General features: G+C 50.3%; 1 protein-coding gene across 1 annotated transcript in view; it reads left to right on the top strand.

Annotated features, from left to right (window-relative positions):
* Positions 1-17934, top strand: part of Tead4 (TEA domain transcription factor 4) — a 76454-nt gene extending 58520 nt beyond the window's left edge. Inside the window, exons 6-12 of the mRNA XM_051155660.1 lie at positions 778-821; positions 1277-1332; positions 4674-4813; positions 5524-5697; positions 15411-15551; positions 17567-17719; positions 17821-17934. Of these exons, the coding sequence (XP_051011617.1) occupies positions 778-821; positions 1277-1332; positions 4674-4813; positions 5524-5697; positions 15411-15551; positions 17567-17719; positions 17821-17934 (822 nt within the window). The remainder of the gene's footprint in view (positions 1-777; positions 822-1276; positions 1333-4673; positions 4814-5523; positions 5698-15410; positions 15552-17566; positions 17720-17820) is intronic.
* Positions 17935-20212: the final 2278 nt, after the last annotated feature.

Here is a 20212-nt window from a genome sequence, read left to right as displayed (position 1 = left end):
TTCAAATACCCGCCACTCATCCTTGATCCCTACTGGTCCTGCTCAGCATCCCAGTAGTGCCCATTCTGTGTGGAGAGCTGACGTCTCGGGTCAAACCCGCGCTCAGATTGTCACTTTGTCAGCCTAATGACCAGTCTCTTAGCTGTGCCCACATTGCCACTCTTTTAGAATGTTCCGGAAATGGCCCTCCTCCCCAAGCTTGTCATTACAGTCTGACTGGCTTTTTAAGATGACCCCCAGCTTGCACTGTTCTCACATGTGAGGAAGGGACATGTCCTGAATTCCACAGGTCTTTCTGCCATCATCTTTCACAGGGAGTCTTAATATTAAATAGATGAGGCATAAAATGATTCTATATAGACACTCGGATTAAATCATTCCTTTTGGTGTTCAAGGTGGGAGCCATGTGTCTTATGCAAGCTTAAGCACACGGTCTGCCACTGCACCCTTGAATAGATTTCTCGGCTCTAGGACCTCAGAGCCTGACATGCTAAGAGCTCTGTGGGTCTCAACAGAGGGGAGAAAGTGCATAGTTGGCGAGCCTGGCTTTCCCCATGGAGCACATCTAGGTGAGGCTGCTGCTTGTTAGCACCAGCCAACTAAACAGAGGCACTGGTTTGTCTTCCTCCCACTATTGGAGCTGCCTTTCTTCCTCCTTTCTCATCTGGAGGCCTGCATGGGTTCTCCCTACTGACTCTCCTCTGCACGCTCCCTCTGGGCTCTGGCCCCATGCACACACCACAGCCGTGCTGAAACTGTGCCTTTTTACCTCCACAGTTCTGGCAAGGAGCTTTGCCGGGCCAACCCGGGACATCCCATGAGTGAGTATGGTTTGCTTTCCTACACCTCACTCCCTGAACTGAACTTGAACTCAGACTTTTTCGGAAACTGGAGCCTGGCTGGGGGGTGGGGGGCTGGGTTGTGGGGGGCTGGGCTGTGGCATGAGATTTGCCTTTTCACGATAACTTGCCTTTAGGAATAAGGCTTTGCTCCCAGTTGCCACAATGCTTAGTCTGCAATGTCCACACTTAGAGTGTCATTTACAGGGCCTAGGTGGACCTAAAACTTGATATCCAAAGAGACATCTGCTTGGCCCAGGACAGGATGTGGGGTGGATTGCCTCAATAAATGTATTGCTTCTATAACTCAAACACAAAACCTGAGGGAATTGGCAGGGGAGGGTGCTGGAAGCCAATGGCTGCTAAGGCCACCAAGGTAGCCAGGGCTACCTTGAAGCTCTTCTCAATAGCTGATGCCTCTCTCCTTTCTCCTGCAGTGTGAAACCTTTCTCTCAAAACACCTACACTGTCCAGCCTCCACTGCCTCTTCCAGGTAGGTGGCTCTTGTCTCAGGTCCCAGGCCCCCAGTGCCTGGGTCCTGCTCTTTTGTTGTTGTTTTGTTTTTCTTTTCTTTTCTTTTCCTTCTTTCTTTTTTTCTTTTCTTTCTTTCTTTCTTTCTTTCTTTCTTTCTTTCTCTCTTTTTTTTTTTGTGAGACAGGGTTTCTCTGTGTAGCTTTGGCTGTCCTGGGCTTGCTTTATAGACCAGGCTGACCTTGAACTCACAACAATCCGCCTGCCTCTGCCTCCCTAGTGCTGGGATTACAGGCGTGTGCCACCACCCCTGGCGGGTCCTGCTCTTATCACTGCTAAATGTCATGCTGCCATGGGCTCAGACCCTACTTCTCAATTTTCTGGCTAGACCACATTTCTTGCCTCTAGTCAGCATGCTGCAGCCATGCCTCATGAGTGCTGTGGCATTCTGGGGCTGACACCAAATGCTGTACTTCTTGCCAGTTATGCTCAGGGTTGGCTGGGACACAGAATAGGAAGATAATACTTATGTCCCCAGGCCACTCTTGTAGGGTACATGTGCTGGTTCTTCCGGTTTCCCCCTTGGAGTGCTGCCAACCCCCTCTCAATTGGGAGCTGAGGGGCTTTGGGTAATGTGACCTAAACAGCTTGCTGGTTTGGGCTCTGACCTTCTCTTAGGAGGCTTCTCCAGCCCTTTCACTCCTTCCCTTTGTGAAGAGAAAACACTTTGAAAGGGTTTTCCACCTTTCTTGGAGAGTGACCAGCTGTGACATTCTGGCTGTGGCCTCTCTCTCGGGCTTTCCTGCCACACTCGGTGCTGCTCACTGCTTCTTTCACCCCATACACTGAGTTGGGTCCAGTCCTCATGTCCCTGTCCTCTTTCTGTTCTCTTCCCTCTATCCATTGCTGATGCAGGATGTACTCACTCACATCCGCCTCGTTCTCACCTGGATTACCGCAGTGGCCTCTTCACTGGCTCCCTGTGATCTCAAAGCATCTCTCTCACCATGTTATTTCCAGGCTTAGAATGCCTCTGGCCCCAGGCTGTCTTAATGATGATATCTGAGCTCTGCAGTAGATCTGCCGGACTCCTGAGACCCAGTTAACTGTGTTCCCCGGTCTTGTCCACTGTCCTCCCTGCTCTCCCTCTGGGCTGTGGCTAGACTGCTCCTCCTGGGCCATGGCTCCTCCCACCTGTCCTCACCCAGGTTAGGTGCCTGCTGTTTGCCAGCCTAGGGCTCTGCAGACCTCTGTCCAGCAGGGCATTCTTCATTGCCATTTCTGTTTGTGCCCCCGCAGCTGTATCTGTCTACCCTTGTGGGTCCCTACGCAGTGCGCATGGCAGCTCCTGGGTGCACTGGGGCTGAAGGAAGGAAGGAAAGGGTTGGGTGGATGTCCTAAGCATGGGCTGGTGTGTTCAGCATGGCTGGCCGCTCTCCTGGACCATTCTTTCTTGGTCTCCTTTTTTCCCTCTGTGCTGAGTCTACTGCTTCTGTCCAGGATGCTAGTGGCCACCAGGCCTCCCAGAAGGAAAACCTAGATCATAAAGACACTGCCTCTGTTGTGTCCTCCTTGGTCCCACCCTTCTTCCACAATGAAGAAGGAATAAAAAACTGCCCAGCGGCCAGGCATGCTGGTGCACTTTAATCTCAGCACTTGAGGGCAGAGGCAGGTGGATCTCTGTGAGTTCAAGGCCAGCTTTGTCCACAAAGTGAGTCCAGGACAGCCAGTGCTACACAGAGAAACCGTTTCAAAAAACCAAAACCAACCAAACAAGCAAAGTGCCCAGTTCAGTGTCTGGGAGCTTGCCTGGACTGCTGTCGACATCAAAACCACAGTGCTCATCTTAAAGGGAATAAGGGATAGTAAATTCTGGAACCATTATGATTGACCATGGCCTGGGAACAGATTTAGGTTACCCCAAATTTCATACTCCAATGTGGAAATGGTTTTACAGGTTTTTTTTTTTTTTAATAGTTTAACTGAACAAAGAAAGTCATAAATCAAGACACTAGTGGGTACACTAAAAGGCAGGTACAACAGGATGTGTGGAGTATTCTATAGGCCTGAGATGCTATGTGATGACTCTTGGCTCTAGGAATGGCAGACGCTAGTGTTCTGCTAAGTTAATAGCTTCTGAGAGGTTTCTATTTATTATCACAAGATGTTAGCTCAGATACAGAGTGAGACAAGGAAGGGCTGTTTTAGAAGGCTAAAACTAGCCCCAAATAAAGTAATTAGCCTCTGGGCCTATACACTTCTGAGCCCTCCACAGTAATGAAATCCCAGTCGGTCTATCTGTCTTGAAGGCACAAACACTCCTTCCAGGAGCTTTTTTTTTTTTTTTTTTTTTTTTTTTTTTTGGTTCCCAGCCAGACACAGCTTCTTTTCAGGAATGTTTGCTCACAGTGTTTGCTCCAGGCAAGGTTCCATTCCCAGTATTACAGTGGTGGTGGTGGTGGTGGTGGTGGTGGTGGTGGGGAAGCCAAGACATTGCAAAGCTGACCAGTTCCCAGCCCCCGCTTAACTCAGCCACTGGATTTCCTTGACTTGGGCACAGAATCCATCCTGTTCTCCAGCATCCCTGGCTGACTGCAGAGCCTTGTTTTCTGCCACCAGTCCAAGACTGCTCTTCCTTGAAGTGTGGCTTTCCAGATTCACTCAGGTGGTTCCCAGCCCCGACACACTTGCCTCTGTTGGTTCCCAGCTTGGGGCACCTCCCTGTCTTCATTTAGGGCTTACTACTTGAATTTCCTCCCTCCCTCCCTTCCTTTCTTCCTTCCTTCCTTCCTTCCTTCCTTCCTTCCTTTAAAGCTCTGCAGACCAGGCTGGCATCAAACTCACAGAGATCTGTCTGCCTTTGCTTCCTGAGTGTGGCAGCTAACCTCCACTGCCAGGCTACTTCTTGGCTTCTTTAAGTCTCACCTTCCTGATTAGCCTCAGGGACACCAAATGTGGTGCTGGGGCACACTTCATCCATCCTAGCCTAGGCCCGTGTTTGTTCCTTAGAAACCTATGTCGTAGGTAGTATTCTATGGGTTTGAGGCAATTGAGCCCTCCAGGGGACTTCCTGCGCCCAGGGCCTCTGAATTAACACGCTAGTTGATTCAGCTGGCTGCCGCAGGGCAAGAGTCCTGCAGCGCCTGTCCTGGCAGCTTTCCAGGCAACAAGAGCTGTTGCAAATCCATCAGCCTTTGAGCACGGGCCTGTGCAAAAAAGCCTGGGACCCCCCGAGCTGGATCCATAGGCTCTGCTGGACCCACTGGACACACTTTCACTGGTTTTGTCCGGTCCTCATTGAGGATGTGGAAGGGGAGGACAAGTAGGGGCAGGTTCCATGTGTGTCTCTCTCCCTTCCTCTAGGCTTCGAGTCTCCTGCAGGACCCACCCCATCGCCCTCTGCACCTCCAGCTCCCCCATGGCAAGGCCGCAGCGTGGCCAGCTCCAAGCTCTGGATGTTGGAGTTCTCTGCTTTCCTGGAGCGCCAGCAAGATCCCGACACAGTAAGTCCCCCATGTCTAATCAGCCTACACCAACAGAGGCCATCTTAATCTCAGAGGCCCTGCCACCTCTGGAGGGCCCCAATATTGCAGGCCCAGAATTTGTCACCAATACCACAGGCCCTGTCCTCAAAGAAGGCCTAAAATCCTGGAACTTCGGTCCCCATGCTACACAGCCCCGCCTCAATAGTGGTCCTGCAGTGGGGGTGTCACCTTCCATCCTTCCCACCTCCCTCTGGCTTTTTTAATCTTTCTTCCCCCATCTTCCTTCAGGGCTTAGTAAATGACTTGTTTCTTTCCTCTTCCCTGCCCTACTCCCTTTCTTCCTTCTGTTTTGTTCTTTTCTCTTGCTCTCTGTAGGTCTCCTACCTCAAGCCTTCCTAGCTTCCAGTCTCCCTTTCAGCTCTCTCAGCCTTCTCCCCTGTCTTTTTCCTCTTAGGCTAGTGCCCTTTCCTCCCAGCCCTGCCCTGCCCCCTGCCCCCTGCCCCCTGTCCCCCGTGCCTTGCCCCACCTTGGCTCTGAGGGGCTCCCAGGAAAGAGAGGAGACACTGGTGTGCAGGCCACATCATCTGGAGCACAGGGTACAGCACGGTAACCCTGAGACCCATCTTCTCTCCCTTCTCCCAGCGAGGAAACTGAGGCTCAGAGAGGTAAAGAGATTTGCCTCCGGGTCATAAGTGAGGCAGGCAGACCCATTGTCCTTCTGTTTGCAGTATAACAAGCACCTGTTCGTGCACATCAGCCAGTCAAGCCCAAGCTACAGTGACCCCTACCTCGAAGCCGTGGACATCCGCCAGATCTATGACAAATTCCCAGAGAAGAAAGGTGGCCTCAAGGAACTATTTGAACGGGGGCCATCTAATGCCTTCTTCCTTGTGAAGTTCTGGGTAAGGGCGAGCCTCTCCTTCCTTCGCTGGTTGCATTGAGATAGCGCGAGGAAGACTGGAAAGAGAGGGCATGGTTCTGTAGGAGACAATGGGGTACTGGTTGGTGGCGGGAGGTGGGGGGGCAGGGAGGGGACACACACAGGAAGCCAGACCAGAGAGCTGAGCAGACTGAAGACCTTTGTTTCGTTTCCTTTCTTTCTACCTCCCTCCTTCTGTCTTCCTTTTCTCAGCCCATTTCCCCCCCTATGCTGTGGTATCATAGCCTCCAGCACACTAAGGTAGAACCTTCCTAAATCCTGCTCTAGCTCAAAAGGCCCTTTTCTGATGGTGGCTGTGGCAGGGTTTGGGTCAGAAGTGGGGCCTTGAGGCTGCAGTAGTGCTGGGGAAAGACTTGAGTGACACTGAGGGGCAGGAAGAGAATCCATGTGGAAACTGTTGGTTCTGGGCCTGATGCTGGTCCCCAGCTGCTTCTCTACTCTGTGAGTTATTGGGCTGAGCAGAGCTCGGACAAGAGGTGTGTAGCCAAGGATGTCTCCTGATACAGCCCAGACCACCCATGTCTGTCTCAAGCATCCCATCCACAGACCTGACCTCTGCTGCTCGCCTCATCCTTCCGTGGATGTTGAGTACCCAGAGCCAGTCCACGAGATGCTCCCCTGAGACCAAGAGGCACAGAACTGTCCACAGCTTTCTTCCAGGGCCTAGGAAGGAACACAGAAGGAACTTAGGGGAGACCAGGCCAATGGCCAATAAGAGCAGGAAGTCCTTCAGGCACCTGACTAAACTCCAGATATGGAACTTTTCCCGTATCTGACACCAGACCTGGGACCAGTGCTGACTCTTCTTCCTGCTTCCTCAGGCTTCTGCTAACCCCAGAGGACTATGTAGGTGCTTTCCTTTAACTTAGTTACTCTTCAGTGCTGGAGTGCCCTCTATTTTGTTGCTTGTTTTTAAGTTTTATAGCACTGGCCTTGGAGCCCAAGACCTCAGCTTTGGTAGACAAGTCTTTTACCATTGAGTGCACTGTAGCCCTACAGGGCCTCTCTTTCTACTTCTGCCCCGCCCTAATTTCTTATCCCAATTTCTTCCCAAGCCTCTTGGTAATCTGGAAGTTTCTTGTCTTGGAAAGACAAGGTGAAGGTGTATACAGTATTCTAGGTGGCTTTCTTGCCCTGCCTAGGAATGCCTGTTCCAGCCCTCCCTCCAGCTAAGCCAGTTCCCAGCTCTCCACAGAAGACACAAATGGCCCTGTTTGAGACCCCAGACCTTACCTTGACAGTGCGTACTTTTTGCCCTATGATTGCGGACATAGCTGGTTCTCCGAGCAGGATGGTGCCTGGATATGAGGTAGGCAGGATCTGCTAGGCTGAGAGGAGAAAAGCCGTCTCCTCCCTAGCAATATATGAGTAGAAGAAAAGAAGAGAGCAGGGAAGTTTGGAGAAAGGTATGAACAACAGAATAATAGAATGCATAGCACTTACATTAAGATGAGTTGGGTCCTAGGTGGTCTTTAAATTAAATTCTAAAGCTTAATTAGTATGAGTTGGGAGGGAGGGAGGGAGAGAGAGAAAGAGCACTGACACTTGATTGATAGAAAATCTAGGTCAAAAACTGTTTTGTCTTTTTTTTTTTTTTTTTTTTGGTTTGGTGCTAGGTATTGAACACATGGGTCTTGCACATGTCAGATGTCAGAAAAGTATTTTATAGCTGTGCTACATGCCCTGTGCACATGTGTTACACACACACACACACACACACACACACACACACACACACACACACACACACACGGTCTTGGTATATATATCCTAGGCTAATTCAAGATCGTCCTGCCTCAGCTTCCTGGGTTCTGGGATTACAAGTGTCCACCGCCACACCTGCAGTACAGCAGCCATTTGTAAATACGTTGCTCTACTGTATTCTGATGTGCGTGCCAGAACCCATTCCTCTCCCTATACATAGGGGATTTTTTTAAAAAAAAGATTTATTTATTATGTACGTATACAGTGTTCTGCCTACATGTACACCTGCACACCAGAAGAGGGCACCAGATCTCGTTATAGATGGTTGAGAGCCACCATGTGGTTGCTGGGAATTGAACTCAGGACCTTTGGAAGAGCAGCCAGTGCTCTTAACTGCTGAGCCATCTCTCCAGCCCTACATAGGGGATTTTTACGACATACTTTTTTTTTTTTTTTAATTTCTGAGTATAGGGAGCTTAGGGCCCTATAAATGCCAGGCAATCCCTACACATGCCAGATAAGCCCTGTACAACTGAGCTGCACCTCAGTGCAGATGGTGGCAATAGTTTGTACTACTAGACACATTTCAAGACAGGCTCATCTTAGCATCCCCATTTTACACGTTGGGGAAACTGACACATTGTGCAGATGAGGCTTAGGTCTGAGGCAGGCATCCTTGGTGGGCCTTCATCATTCCTGTGGTTGTTGTTGGTGTGTTCAGGGAAGACAGAAAGATCACAGGCGCACTCGCATTAGCCGCTCACATGGATTCTCGTTTGTGACTCTTGCCACCTCTTCAGAGGTACATCTGATTGATAATCTTGTTTTCAGAGGAGAAACTGAGGTATGGTCAGGATAAACAGTTTATCCAGACAATCCATTTTGTTGTAGGACCAGAACCAGACCATAGACATTAGCAGTAAGGCTCCAGGGTCAGGCAATCGAACCTCCCAGGCATAGATTTGGTGCTGATCCTGGTCCTGGGAGAAGGTTCTGGATTGTTTGAAAGGCTCTGAGGAATGCCAGTTGGTAGCAGAGAAGAGTGCAGACTCGGCTCTGACCATACACTCTGAGAGGAAAGAAACTAGGCTTTCTGATTTTTCAGATCTTGACCTTTCTCCCAGGAAGTGTTGGCAAAGCCTTCCTTCCAAGAGGAAGTAAACCAGAGTCTCCTTACTGGGCCCATTTACTCCTCCCTGCACCCCTCCTCCAACCCCCACCCCCAGACATGGTTTCTCTGTGTAGCCTTCGCTGTCCTAAACTTGCTTTGTAGATCAAGCTGGCCTGGAACTCACAGTGATGTGATCCGTCTGCCTCTGCATCCCGAGCACTGGGATTAAAGGCGTACACCACCACGCCTGGCCCATTTACTCGTTTGCTTTCCCTTAGGGGGGACATGGGTAGGGAACTGATTGAAGAAGGGAGTGTGGGGACAGCTGTGACACCAGAAGTCGGTAGATCCCATGGACATGTTTAGCCATGGCTGTATAAACAGCTCATGTGGCCATTGCCTTTTAGCAGCACAGACTCCACAGTGGGTCATGGACCTTCCCATGTGACAGGCAGCCAACTCTGAGGTCCAGCTGTCCCTCTGGGATGCAGCTGCTTCCCTTGAGAGCTGGATCTCCAGTGAGTCTTGGCTTCTGTGTCTCTGTTCCTCCCTCTTAAAGGTTATAGCAGTTATTCTTATGGGCTCCAGTCTGGGAGCTCAAGTGAGACCTTGTCCTTCCTACCCTAGCTCCACCTTGAGTGCCAGGGTGAGAGGAAGTCAGAGAGGGAATGGCAGAGGCCCTGGCACATTAGCAGCCATCATTTATTTGTCCTTGTGTGGGAGGGGCCCAAAGGCAGAAAATACAGTGAGGAACTATTATATAGTGAGAGTCTGGCTCAGTCATGAGCAGTCTCCTGCCTACTGGCCTCTCCCTCCTCCTACCTGCTGTGTGCTTGGCCACACACGCACTTAGGAAGGAAACCTGTCCAGACAAGAAACTGTTGCCTACCTCACAGGCAGCCTTTCTCCTGCTGCCTTTGTTTGCTCAGTCTGCCTCCCAGGTGCTGGAGAACCTGCCTAGAGCAGAGGCCACTTCCACTTCCCTGGATCCAAGCCGCTGCCTCCCTCCCCTGAGGGTTGCTGTTTGCACTGAGGGGCTGTGGTGGTAGTCCTGCAGCCAGCCTGGACTTACCCCCAGTGCAAATGGTGTCAAGGTATAGCAGGAGAGGAGGCCTCCCCTACCCGCAAGGCCCAGTTCTGAGAGCATGCTCACTGGAGTGAGGGCTGGAAAAGGAAACCCCCCCACCCCCCAGAACACTTTGAAAACTAGCAAAGGCTGCCTGTCCTTGGCAGGGGGTGGAGCCAGGCAGCAGGACAATTCCCTAGGCCTTCCTACCCTGCAGTTCACTGCTCTCCTCTGGGCCTGACATTCCTCCTAGACACATACCAACACATAACAATCAAGGCTGTCTGCTCATCTGTCAGTCACCCGATCCCTCACACCTGTTCTAGGCCCAGTCCATGAGCTGTCCACCCTCAGGAACAGCTATGAATAGGGTGCACAGAGGGGATAGTGTGTTCAGAAGGCTGGTCACTGAGAGGGACAGCTGTCCTGGACTACAGCTGCAGGGTGAGTAGAGCTGGATGGACCCTGGAACCCAAGTACTAGGAATATGTCCTCTGGCATTGGCCACCACCTCTCAGATCTGTGCATCACAGGGCAGATTTTAGGGTGATGTTGGACCCCCCTGCATTCCCCCAATCCTACTTTATTCTCAGTTACAGATTCTTACACAATACACAAATACTCCTGAGTCTTTTTCTGTGCCATAGCCCCCCAGAAATGCTACAGGTGTTTCGAAGGGGTGGGAGGTGACTGAAGAGTTGGGAGCGTGTTTGAGATAGAAGGCTCAGGTCAGGGGCCCAGAACTCAGGGATCAAGTACCTCTACTACAGTCAGGGACCTGGCCCCTCTGTCACAGCGCCACCCAGAGTTGAGAAGCGGGATAGCTATATGCAACCTTGATTGAAAGGCCCGGTGTGCCAGGCACTGAGCAAGGTTTGTCAAGAACAGAGAGTTCTTGCCCTGACAAACCTTTCTCTGGGCAGGTCACATACATGAGCATGGGGTGCAGAGCAGGAGCAGATGCCTCTGTGTGTGGCCTGAGAAGCTCTTTGGTAGTGGGGTCTTTCCAGCATAGTGCACAGAGATGTCCTATAAGGGCTACATCTACTGACACATCACACACATATATAGTTTTATATAGTTTAAAAAATAGGGGCTGGAGAGATGGCTCAGAGGTTAAGAACACTGCCTGTTCTTCCAAAGGTCCTGAGTTCAATTCCCAGCAACCACATGGTGGCTCACAACCATCTATAATGAGATCTGGTGCCTTCTTCTGGTGTGCAGGTGTACATGCAGCCAAAACCACTGTATACTTAATAAATAAATAAATCTTAAAAAAAATATATATATAGCAAGCTGGGGTGTGGTGGCTGTCACCTCTTTAAATCCCAGTTTGGACCACATAGCAAGACCTTGGTTCAAACAAAGACACCATGGGGCTATGGAAGGATCTGTGTGGTTAATGAAAACGACATTGGTTCAGAGTCCTGTGGCCACGTGTTTGTCATCTGAGCATAACACCCAAGCCTCAATGCCTCTACCTTTCCAGGCCTTGGGACTCATGACAGTGTTTTGTCTGTTTTTGATGCGTGGTCCTCATTTCTGCTTTATTGGTCTACTAGTCACAGCGTAAGCTAAGCTCACAAACTGTCTCTCAACACTTTAATGCCCATCTGGCAGACCTCGTCTCCGAGGACGGTCTTATGACTTAGAGAACGTGAGAGAAAGTGTGGGCTCATGTCCCTGTTGTTCACTTGCTTTGTCACAGGAAGACCTTGAGCCATGGCTGACCCACATCCTTGAGGACTCACAGGTTGCTCTCCCTGCCTTGCTCCACCACCCCCAGCTGCCACAGGATTACGATGGAGGCAGGGTAGGGAGGTTGAAGCAGTCCTGGGTGGGGAATGGAGAGTGTTTAGTAAAGGGGACTGTTTGTTTCTGAGAGGAAATGTTGGCTTGGATGCTGTTGTAATTGTTTGTTTGTTTTTCCTTCCTCCTAATGAATGGCTCCATTTAAGCCATGCATAGTGCACCGAGACATTCTTCATTCTGTTCCATAACTGCTTTCCTCACTCAGCCAGCTGTATTCATCCTTGATGGTATAAAGGCTAGGCTAGTCCTCAGCAGTGTGTGTGTGTGTGTGTGTGTGTGTGTGTGTGTGTGTGTGTGTGTGTGTTCCTTGCCACATTAATACACGTTAATTACAGGGTAATTAACACTCCCTTGTCAGTTTACACAAGATTTTTCCTGTTGAAAGGAAGTCGCCAAAGGAGAGAAAACTAGTGCTTGGGTGTCACCTAGTGGCCAAATCCTACCAGACCTTCCTGGGTTCTGTAGGTCTCAGAACCTGCATCGTGATTGGCAGCTCACAGCCTGCACTCTGGTCCATGTGGCAGTTACCTCTGCGTTGTGTGGTAGGTGAAAAAGCCTCACCATAAGAATCAGTCTTCTGGCCAGGCGTAGTGACACCTACCTTTAATCCAAGCTCTTGGGAGGCAGAGGCAGGCTGGTCAGGATCAGTTACAGGACAGCCAGACTGACATAGCGAGACCTTGTCTTGGAAAAATCAAAAACAAAAACAAAAGCAAAACAAAGAATCACCCTTCTGTATGCCATTTGTAGGAAAATGAGTGACATTAGAAATCATCATGTCAAAATCAGGCCAACCCAGCAAGGCAAAGATGTGTTCTCTCTCTCTCTCTCTCTCTCACACACACACACACACACAACACACACACACACAACACACACACACACACAGAGTATAACATTTTAAAAGAATTCCTTAATTAAAATGAAAAGAAATATGTCTGAGTAAGTGAGGTGACTCGGAGAGCAGAGCATATGCACCCGCCTCCAAGCCTGATGGCCTAAGTTCAGTCTTTAGGCTTCATGTGGTGGAAGGAGAGAACCCAACGCACAAAGTCCTTTGGCTTCCACGTGCTTCCTCTGGCATGGTGTATTCATACACATAAATTAATAAGTAAAAAATTCTTTAAGGACTGGAGAGATGGCTCAGAGGTTAAGAGCGCCTTCTACTCTTCCGAAGGTCCTGAGTTCAAATCCCAGCAACCACATCGTGACTCACAACTATCTAAAATGAGATCTGGGGTCTGATCTGGGGTCCTCATGTGGCATTCTGCCAGAATACTGCATAAATAAATAAATATTTTTAAAAATTAATTAAACAGCCAAAAGAACCCTCCTTAAACTAAAGAGCTGAAGGGGTGTCCTGGAACTATTTACCAAGTTCAGCTATATAGACACTCAGAGGGCACTTGCCATGGTCCATAGATACCTCTGGAGCTAGCAGCAGAACCTGCCCATATCTGTGTGTTTGCTGGCTTTGCAGGTATACAGAGTGCACAAACTACAGGGTCGTGGAGTTTACATCAAGGTTCTAGAAAAAAGCCTGTGAGGCCACACAGTGTGTAGAAGGGTTGGAGTCCTTCAGAGGAGTGAGTAAGCCTAAGTCGCAGTAGACCTCAAAAGATGCTGGGAGTGTGGGATGTCTGTCCAAGAAAGCTGCAGGTACCCAGTAGAGCCAGCTCAGAGGAGAGGCCATGGCTGCAAATGACAGAGCCATCACTGTGTAAGTCCTGGGTATCAGATATGGGGCTATAGAATTTCAGGGTTAGTTTGCTGAGTCACTGATTTTTTTAAAAAGTATTTTGTTGTTGTTGTTTTTGTTTTCTTTTGGTTTTGACATAGGGATTAGCTGTGTAGCCATGGCTGTCCTGGAACTCACTCTGTAGAACAGGCTGCTCTTGAACTCACAGAGATCCTCCTGCCTCAGCCTCCCGAGTGCTGGGATTAAGGCATGCTTCACCGCCGCCCAGCTTTTTAAAAGATTTTCACGTATATGTCGCTGTGTATATGTGAGCACATGTGTACAGGTGCCCATGGAGGACATAAGAGGGTGTAAGTTGCCCAGCGTGGGTGCTGGGGACTGAGCTCAGGTTCTCTGCAAGAGCAGTAAGTGCCCCTAACCGGCACCCTCCATCCAGCACCTGCTGCCCTTCCAGGCTTTCTCTTTGACATGGTAATGTCTGCTTGGCTTTATGCTGAGTGGGAAGTATGTGGTTTTTGTTCTGATTTTGCAGGGTTCATAGTTCAGATTGCCTCAGAAGAGTCTGTGTTCTGGACACTTGTGACTACATGTGTTTGTATTGTGAGATGGACATGACCCTTTCTGGACTGAGGATATGCTTTGAATCTGTAGTGTCTCCCACAGATTTGCATTTGGAATGCTTGGTCCCCGGCTTGTGGCTCTTTTGAAGGCTGTGGAGCTTTTAAGAAGTTTGGCCTTGCCAGGTGCTGGTGACGCACACCTGTAATCCCAGCATTGGAGAGGCAGAGGCAGGTGGATCTCTGTGAGTTCGAGGCCAGCCTGGTCTACAGAGCAAGTCTGGGACAGCCAAGGCTACCCAGAGAGACCCTGTTTCAAAAACAAAAACAAACAAAACAAAAAAACAAGAGGTGTGGCCTTGCTGTTGGAAATCAGACTCTAGCGGCTAGTCCTTGAAGGTTGCACCGCTCCTGGTTTGGGCTGTGTTCTCTGCCTCCTGTCCCGTGCCATGTGAACAGCTACCACCTCATGCTTTTAGCACCAGCATGGTCCTCTCTCAGGTTGTGTGTGGTATCTAGTCATAGTAGTCCTAAAGTAATTAATGCAATATCCACTGGGTCCCACGTGGGCACCTGTGAACCTAGCTCAGAAAGAATTGCACTGAGCCTGGCTATAGGGGTAGCAGGGGCTTTCCTATGCCTCCCATTCACCATTTTTTCCTCTTTTTCTTCTTTATTTTTTGGTCCTTCCAGGCCAAAGGGTCTCCCACTGAGCTGTACTTCATTTAATACATGTATTCTTTAACGATTATGGTTGGATTGTTCATGAAAATTCCGTAAGACATTAAAACAAAGTGAGCCATCATCTCAGATTATTTCCCTGTTAAGTATTTTTTTCTTAAAATAGCATGTGCATGTTAGGTGGGTATCAAAAAAAAAAACACAAAAGTAAAAAAAAAAAAAAAAAAAAACTGAAAACTGCTTGATACACACGGAGCGGTGACTGCCAAGCAATTCATTTTTACTGTATCTGTAACTTTGACATTTGTTCTTAGATTGCCTAAAACACTTAAATACGAATAAAATCTATAGCAAAAACAATGAGAACTTTAACAAAGGACGGAATTCAAATTGTTTCTGCACTTATCAGAGTAAGCTGGGTCACAACTTTGTCTAGGGACCACTCTTGGAGCGGTGGTCGAGGGTGTGCACACAGAGACACACATCCCAACCGGCAGTCACAGGATGTTTGTGCCATAGCCTCACAAATGCTCCAAACCTTAAAACCCACAAAAACCACTTCTGACTGCAACCAGTTCTTCCACTAGCACAGCCCAATATGTGCTAGTTTTCTTTGCTTAGACGTGGAAGCAGGTTTTTTGTTTGTTTTGTGTTGTGTTGTTTTTGTTTTTCAAGACAGGGTTTCTCTGTCAGCCAGCCTTGGCTGTCCTAGACTCGCTTTGTAGACCAGGCTGGCCTTGAACTCACACCTGCCTCTGCCTCCCGAGTGCTGGGATTAAAGGCAACATTGCCTGGCTAATGGAAGCAGTTTTAACTCTGGCCCTTCTGAAGCCACAGTACTATGGCAAACAGGCATAACATGCCCAAGTTGGCCACCTCCAGATGAAAACAAATAACTCCTTAATCTTAACTGGCTTCACTTGGCGCCCCCTGGCCCCATTCTGTTCTCTGGTGCAAGAACCTGCACTGTGACCTCCTCCCTCACCCCCCGCCCCCACCCCAAGGATACACCCGAAAACCACCAATCTTTCCATGTCTTTGGCAGGCAGACCTCAATACCAACATCGAGGATGAGGGCAGCGCCTTTTACGGGGTCTCCAGCCAGTACGAGAGCTCCGAGAATATGATCATCACCTGCTCTACCAAGGTCTGCTCCTTTGGCAAGCAAGTAGTGGAGAAAGTTGAGGTAGGATGCCACCCAGTGGGTGTGTGGCAAAAGGGGGTGGTCCATGTGCTTCCTTTCACTGGAGCTCTCCTGGGGGCAGGATTGCTGAGGGAAGCCCTGGGCACAGCTGGGCTCCATGTGGCTTCCATGAGCCTTCAGGAAGTGTATGTTTTGGGTTGGGTCTGAGGCATCTGGTAAGTTAACTGGTTTAACTGCCTGTCCTGAGCCTCGGGGCCCTGGCTGCTCTGGGAATCTTCTGGCTGGGATTCCTCTGGAGCCTTCTTGGCAAGCACCTCACATCTTCTAGAGCACAGGCTATCCCACATCTTCTGGAGCACAGGCTATCCCGAAGGCTTCTCCCTAATCCATCTGTGTCTTTGACATAGATGAGGCCTTTCCCAGTCACACAGCTCTCTAGAGGCAGAGGCAGGTGAGGCTGGATGTTGAGGAGTTGTTTGCGGCTCACTTTTTCACTCCATGATCTCTGAAAACCAGGTGTTTGTTTTAAGAGCCTGGTGTATGCTAGGCAAGAACTCTACTGCTAGGCTATGCTCTCAACTCTTAACCCATCCCTCTCTCTTTCCCTCCCTTCCTTCCTTCCCTCTTCCTTCCTTCCTCCCCCCTCTCTCCCTTGCTTCCTTCCCTCCTCCTTCCTCCCTCTCTTCCTTCCTTCCTTCCTTCCTCCTTCCTTCCCTCCCTCCCTTCGTTATTTTTTTTTAAAGATTTATTTTTTATTATGTATACAGTGCTCTGCCTGCATGTACACCTGCAGCCAGAAGAGGGCACCAGATCTCATTATAGATGGTTGTGAGCCACCATGTGGTTGCTGGGGATTGAACTCAGGACCTTTGGAAGAACAGGTGGCACTCAACCACTGAGCCCTCTCTCCAGCACCACCACCCCGCTTCGTTCTTTCCTTGAGACTGTCTTTAGATCCCTCTGCTCTAGCATCCCAGCAGCACACAGCTTGCTTTTCAGTGTTGGTGTGCTATGGAAACCTTACATTTGGGCAGTTTTCCTGCCACTCTCCCACTCAAGGGCAGGCAGCCTGGTGCCGAACACTTCCCCCACTCCCACTTCCTGTTGGATGTTTGGGGTTATGTTATCACCTGCGCCCCACCCCCCTTAGCTCTAAGGAAGTATCAGCTTGTCTTCACCACTGGTTCCAATAGCTGTGACATTCTGGTCCTAGTGTGTAATGCCGCTACAGCCCCTGCCCTAGCATACCTGTGGTTCTAAAGTCTGTGACCCTGCGCAGTGCTTAACAGTGTGCATGGCGTCAGTCTGGTCACCTCTCGGCCCACCAGGGTCAGGACTGAAGGTGTCTTCTCCACCCAGGATTGATAGCCACCTCACATCAAACAGCTTGGTGCCAGGCAGGACCTGGGAAGGGACCTTTGTTTTGAAGTCCCGGCCCTAGAATTGCCAGAAAGCACCTGCCACGTTAGCTCCACTGAGCCCCACTCATGTAACTGCTCTCAGTCTTGCGAGTGTGGTCCTGTAGCAGCAGTGAGTGTGTGGGAGAGTGGGTTTTTGTTCTGTTTTGGTGCTAAAGATGGATGCTAAAGATCAGCCTGCCCTTAACTTATCGAGGTTTTGAGACGTCCATGTCTCTATCCAGTGGCCCCGCCCCCTGCCACCCATCCAGCTCCTATGCCAAGAGCATCCGCCACCAAGGTTCATGCCTATGGCAGGTCTATTGCAAGGTGCTGGTACCCTCCCCTACCTCAGCCTCACCCACCCCATCTCGTTGCTGCTAATTATGGGTCTTTACATTCCCCTCTGCTGGAGGTGCCTGCCTATCATGTCAGTGACAAAAGGGAGAGGCCTGGCTTAAGGTCCAGAAACCTCAGAGGATGACTCTGCTCCTGGGCTGTCTTCTGCCTCTCCTTCCCATGGGTGGTGATTGGATCTCTGTACATCCCTGCTGAATCAGGCTTGGGGAGGGGGAGGGGGTGGAGGTGGTGGGGGTAAGGGGGTAGGGGTGGGCTGGGGGGGGGAAACTCTAAGCCTCTGTTGTCCCTGGGGTTCTCCAGACAGAGTATGCTCGCTACGAGAATGGCCACTATTTGTACCGCATCCACCGGTCCCCGCTCTGTGAGTACATGATTAACTTTATCCACAAGCTGAAACACTTACCTGAGAAGTACATGATGAACAGCGTGCTGGAGAATTTCACCATCTTGCAGGTATGGCATAGGGCAGGTGCCCAGGGTATGGATGCGTAGGTGGGTGGCACCAATCCCTTCCCTGGGGAGACCTTTGACCCTCACCTTTCTCTCCCCCGCAGGTGGTTACCAACCGAGACACACAGGAGACCTTGCTGTGTGTTGCATATGTCTTCGAAGTATCAGCCAGTGAACACGGGGCTCAGCACCACATCTACCGGCTTGTGAAAGAATGAGAGACTTGGAGGACAATGGTGGGGGGCGGGGACAAGTCCAGGAAATGGGGACCTGGGAGGGAACCTTCAGGGATAGCCCACAGAAGTGCCAAGAGAGCCACACAGAGTTGCAAGTTCTTACCAGGAGCAAACTGCCTGATTTTTGCAGTGCTCAACCCCCAATAAACCCAAGGTGTCAAGTAGTTCCAGAGGAGCTGGTCTGGCTGTCTGAGTCCAGAAGGGCCAGGGGACAAGGGGCACCCAGAAGCAAGCTGGAAGCAATGGCCCAGAGATGCCCCCAGGATGGTCCAGGAGTCAGAACCTCAGTGGACTCAACCAGGTGCATCACCAGACACCAAAGCTCAAGACCCATTGATTGGTCCATCTCAGCTGCTGGAACCCCAGACTCTGCTGCTGGTCACAATAGTGGCCTGAAGACAGATGGCACTTGGGTCACACACCCAGAGATGCTGTGCATGACTGTCTCTGTCAGCCTTGCCATCACTGCCTGAGGATAGCTACAGCAGAAGGCCTCACCCCTGCAAACAGGGCTGGAGTTAGGTGTGGCTACAACATAGTTGTTGGACAGAGACTAGGTAAGAGCTACACAGGTGGCTCTGTTCCTTGGGCAGTGCCTTTCTGCAGGGGGCAGTGGCTCCAGTCTGAGGCAAGGCTCGGAGGTAGGGAATCCTGCTTCAGGGCCAGCATTTCCAGCTGCCTGACCTTGACAGGGCCCCGCTGCTTCTCTGAGTTCCCTTTCTTCTCTGCTTAGCACTGGTGAGGGCGAGGATATCTATAAAGTGCCTGGGTCAGGCTGTGCCAGTTAAATATCTAGTCCTTGGCCCCTTGCTTTTCTCCCTCTGGAGAGTGTAGACCTGTCTCTCTGCTGCCCTCTCAAGGCTTTCTGGTGTCTGCTTCCTCAGTTGGAGCCAGTTCTAGTACCCTGGAGCCTCAGGAAGAAAGATCCAACCTGGGCATGTTGTGCCCAGAACTCAGGGATGCATCGATAAGGATGCAGAAATGGGCAGGGCATCATTGAGGGGATACTATGGAGGTGAGGAACAAGGGCTCTGGAGTCAGTCTAGCCTGGCTCTGCAGGCTGTGCAGCCTTGGGTGTATTAATGTCATGGTGCCTCAGTTTCCCCATCTGTAAAATGGGTATAACACTCACCTACCTCGTGTATGGACAGTGCCTCACACAGTGCTGAGCACATCCACATGTTCAATAAATATGCATCGGTACTAACCATGGGAGCTTCAACTCCAGCTATGGAGCCACACTGGGGAGCTATGCACTGGGGTGGGGTGGTTCCTACAGCAACTGCCTGTCTGTCATAAATAGGAGGGATCCAGAGGTCTCAGGGAAGAGGTGGCTTCTGAGGGATCAGATTCCTAGAGGAGGATGGCTAGTATTTATTGATGTTATTTCTTTGGTTTTTGGTGCTGGGACAGACCCAAGGGCTTGGGCACAGGCTGAGTGACCATGCCGGAAGTATGCAAATAAGCACATGGGAGGAGGGCTGGCTGCATCTCAGATGAGGAAGACAGACAAGCTGCCCACTCTTTCTGTAGCTCAAAATTCCCTCTCCTTAACCCATCCCCCACCCCACCCCGTGCCCCACCATATTAAGATGGTGGCTGGACCCAGGCCTGCTTCATACTGCACTGTGTAAAGGTTCTGCTGTCGAGGGGGTCAGGGTACCAGAAAGACTGCTGCATCCCTGGCCCCTTGACAAGGATTCACCAGTCCAGATGCGGGCCTGTGTTTGCAGCCTGTGCCCCCCCCCCCCCCCGGCCCAAATCCTAGCCCTGGCCCTCACCCTGCTCACACTGCCTGGGAGCAGTATTCTTAAAACCCTGGCCTCAACCATTTCTGACTTTTATATGGTACATAAGGGGTACCACTTTTTCCTACTAGAAGCAGGTCAATGCAGATGTTGGGTTCCAGTGTGGGTCATAGGTTTTTCCTCTGGGAACTGACCTCACTGGCCTAATGGTGATAGTTGGAGTTGCCTCTCTACTCAAGTCGACATGGCGCTTGACTAGGGAGCCTCCCTCATCTCACCAAGTTGGTACTGTGCTGGGGCCATTTTTCTTTTCTTCTCTCTTGCCTGAGCTAATATCTCCAGTGATCCTCCTGCCTCAGTTTCCTAAGGAGCCAGGAAGGACTATGGGTGCTCACCACTGTACCCTGCAATCCTATTTTAAGTTTAAGAAAGTGAAGCCCAGAGAGCTTAGGGAAGTTGCTTGAGTTGTTGTTGGTGTTTGTTTGTCTGTCTGTTTGTTTTTTCACTGGCTT

Source organism: Acomys russatus, chromosome 13, assembly GCF_903995435.1.
Source record: "Acomys russatus chromosome 13, mAcoRus1.1, whole genome shotgun sequence".
NCBI lineage: Eukaryota > Metazoa > Chordata > Mammalia > Rodentia > Muridae > Acomys > Acomys russatus.
Note: the sequence above shows the minus strand (reverse complement) of the source record. Positions and strands in the feature narration are given on the sequence as shown.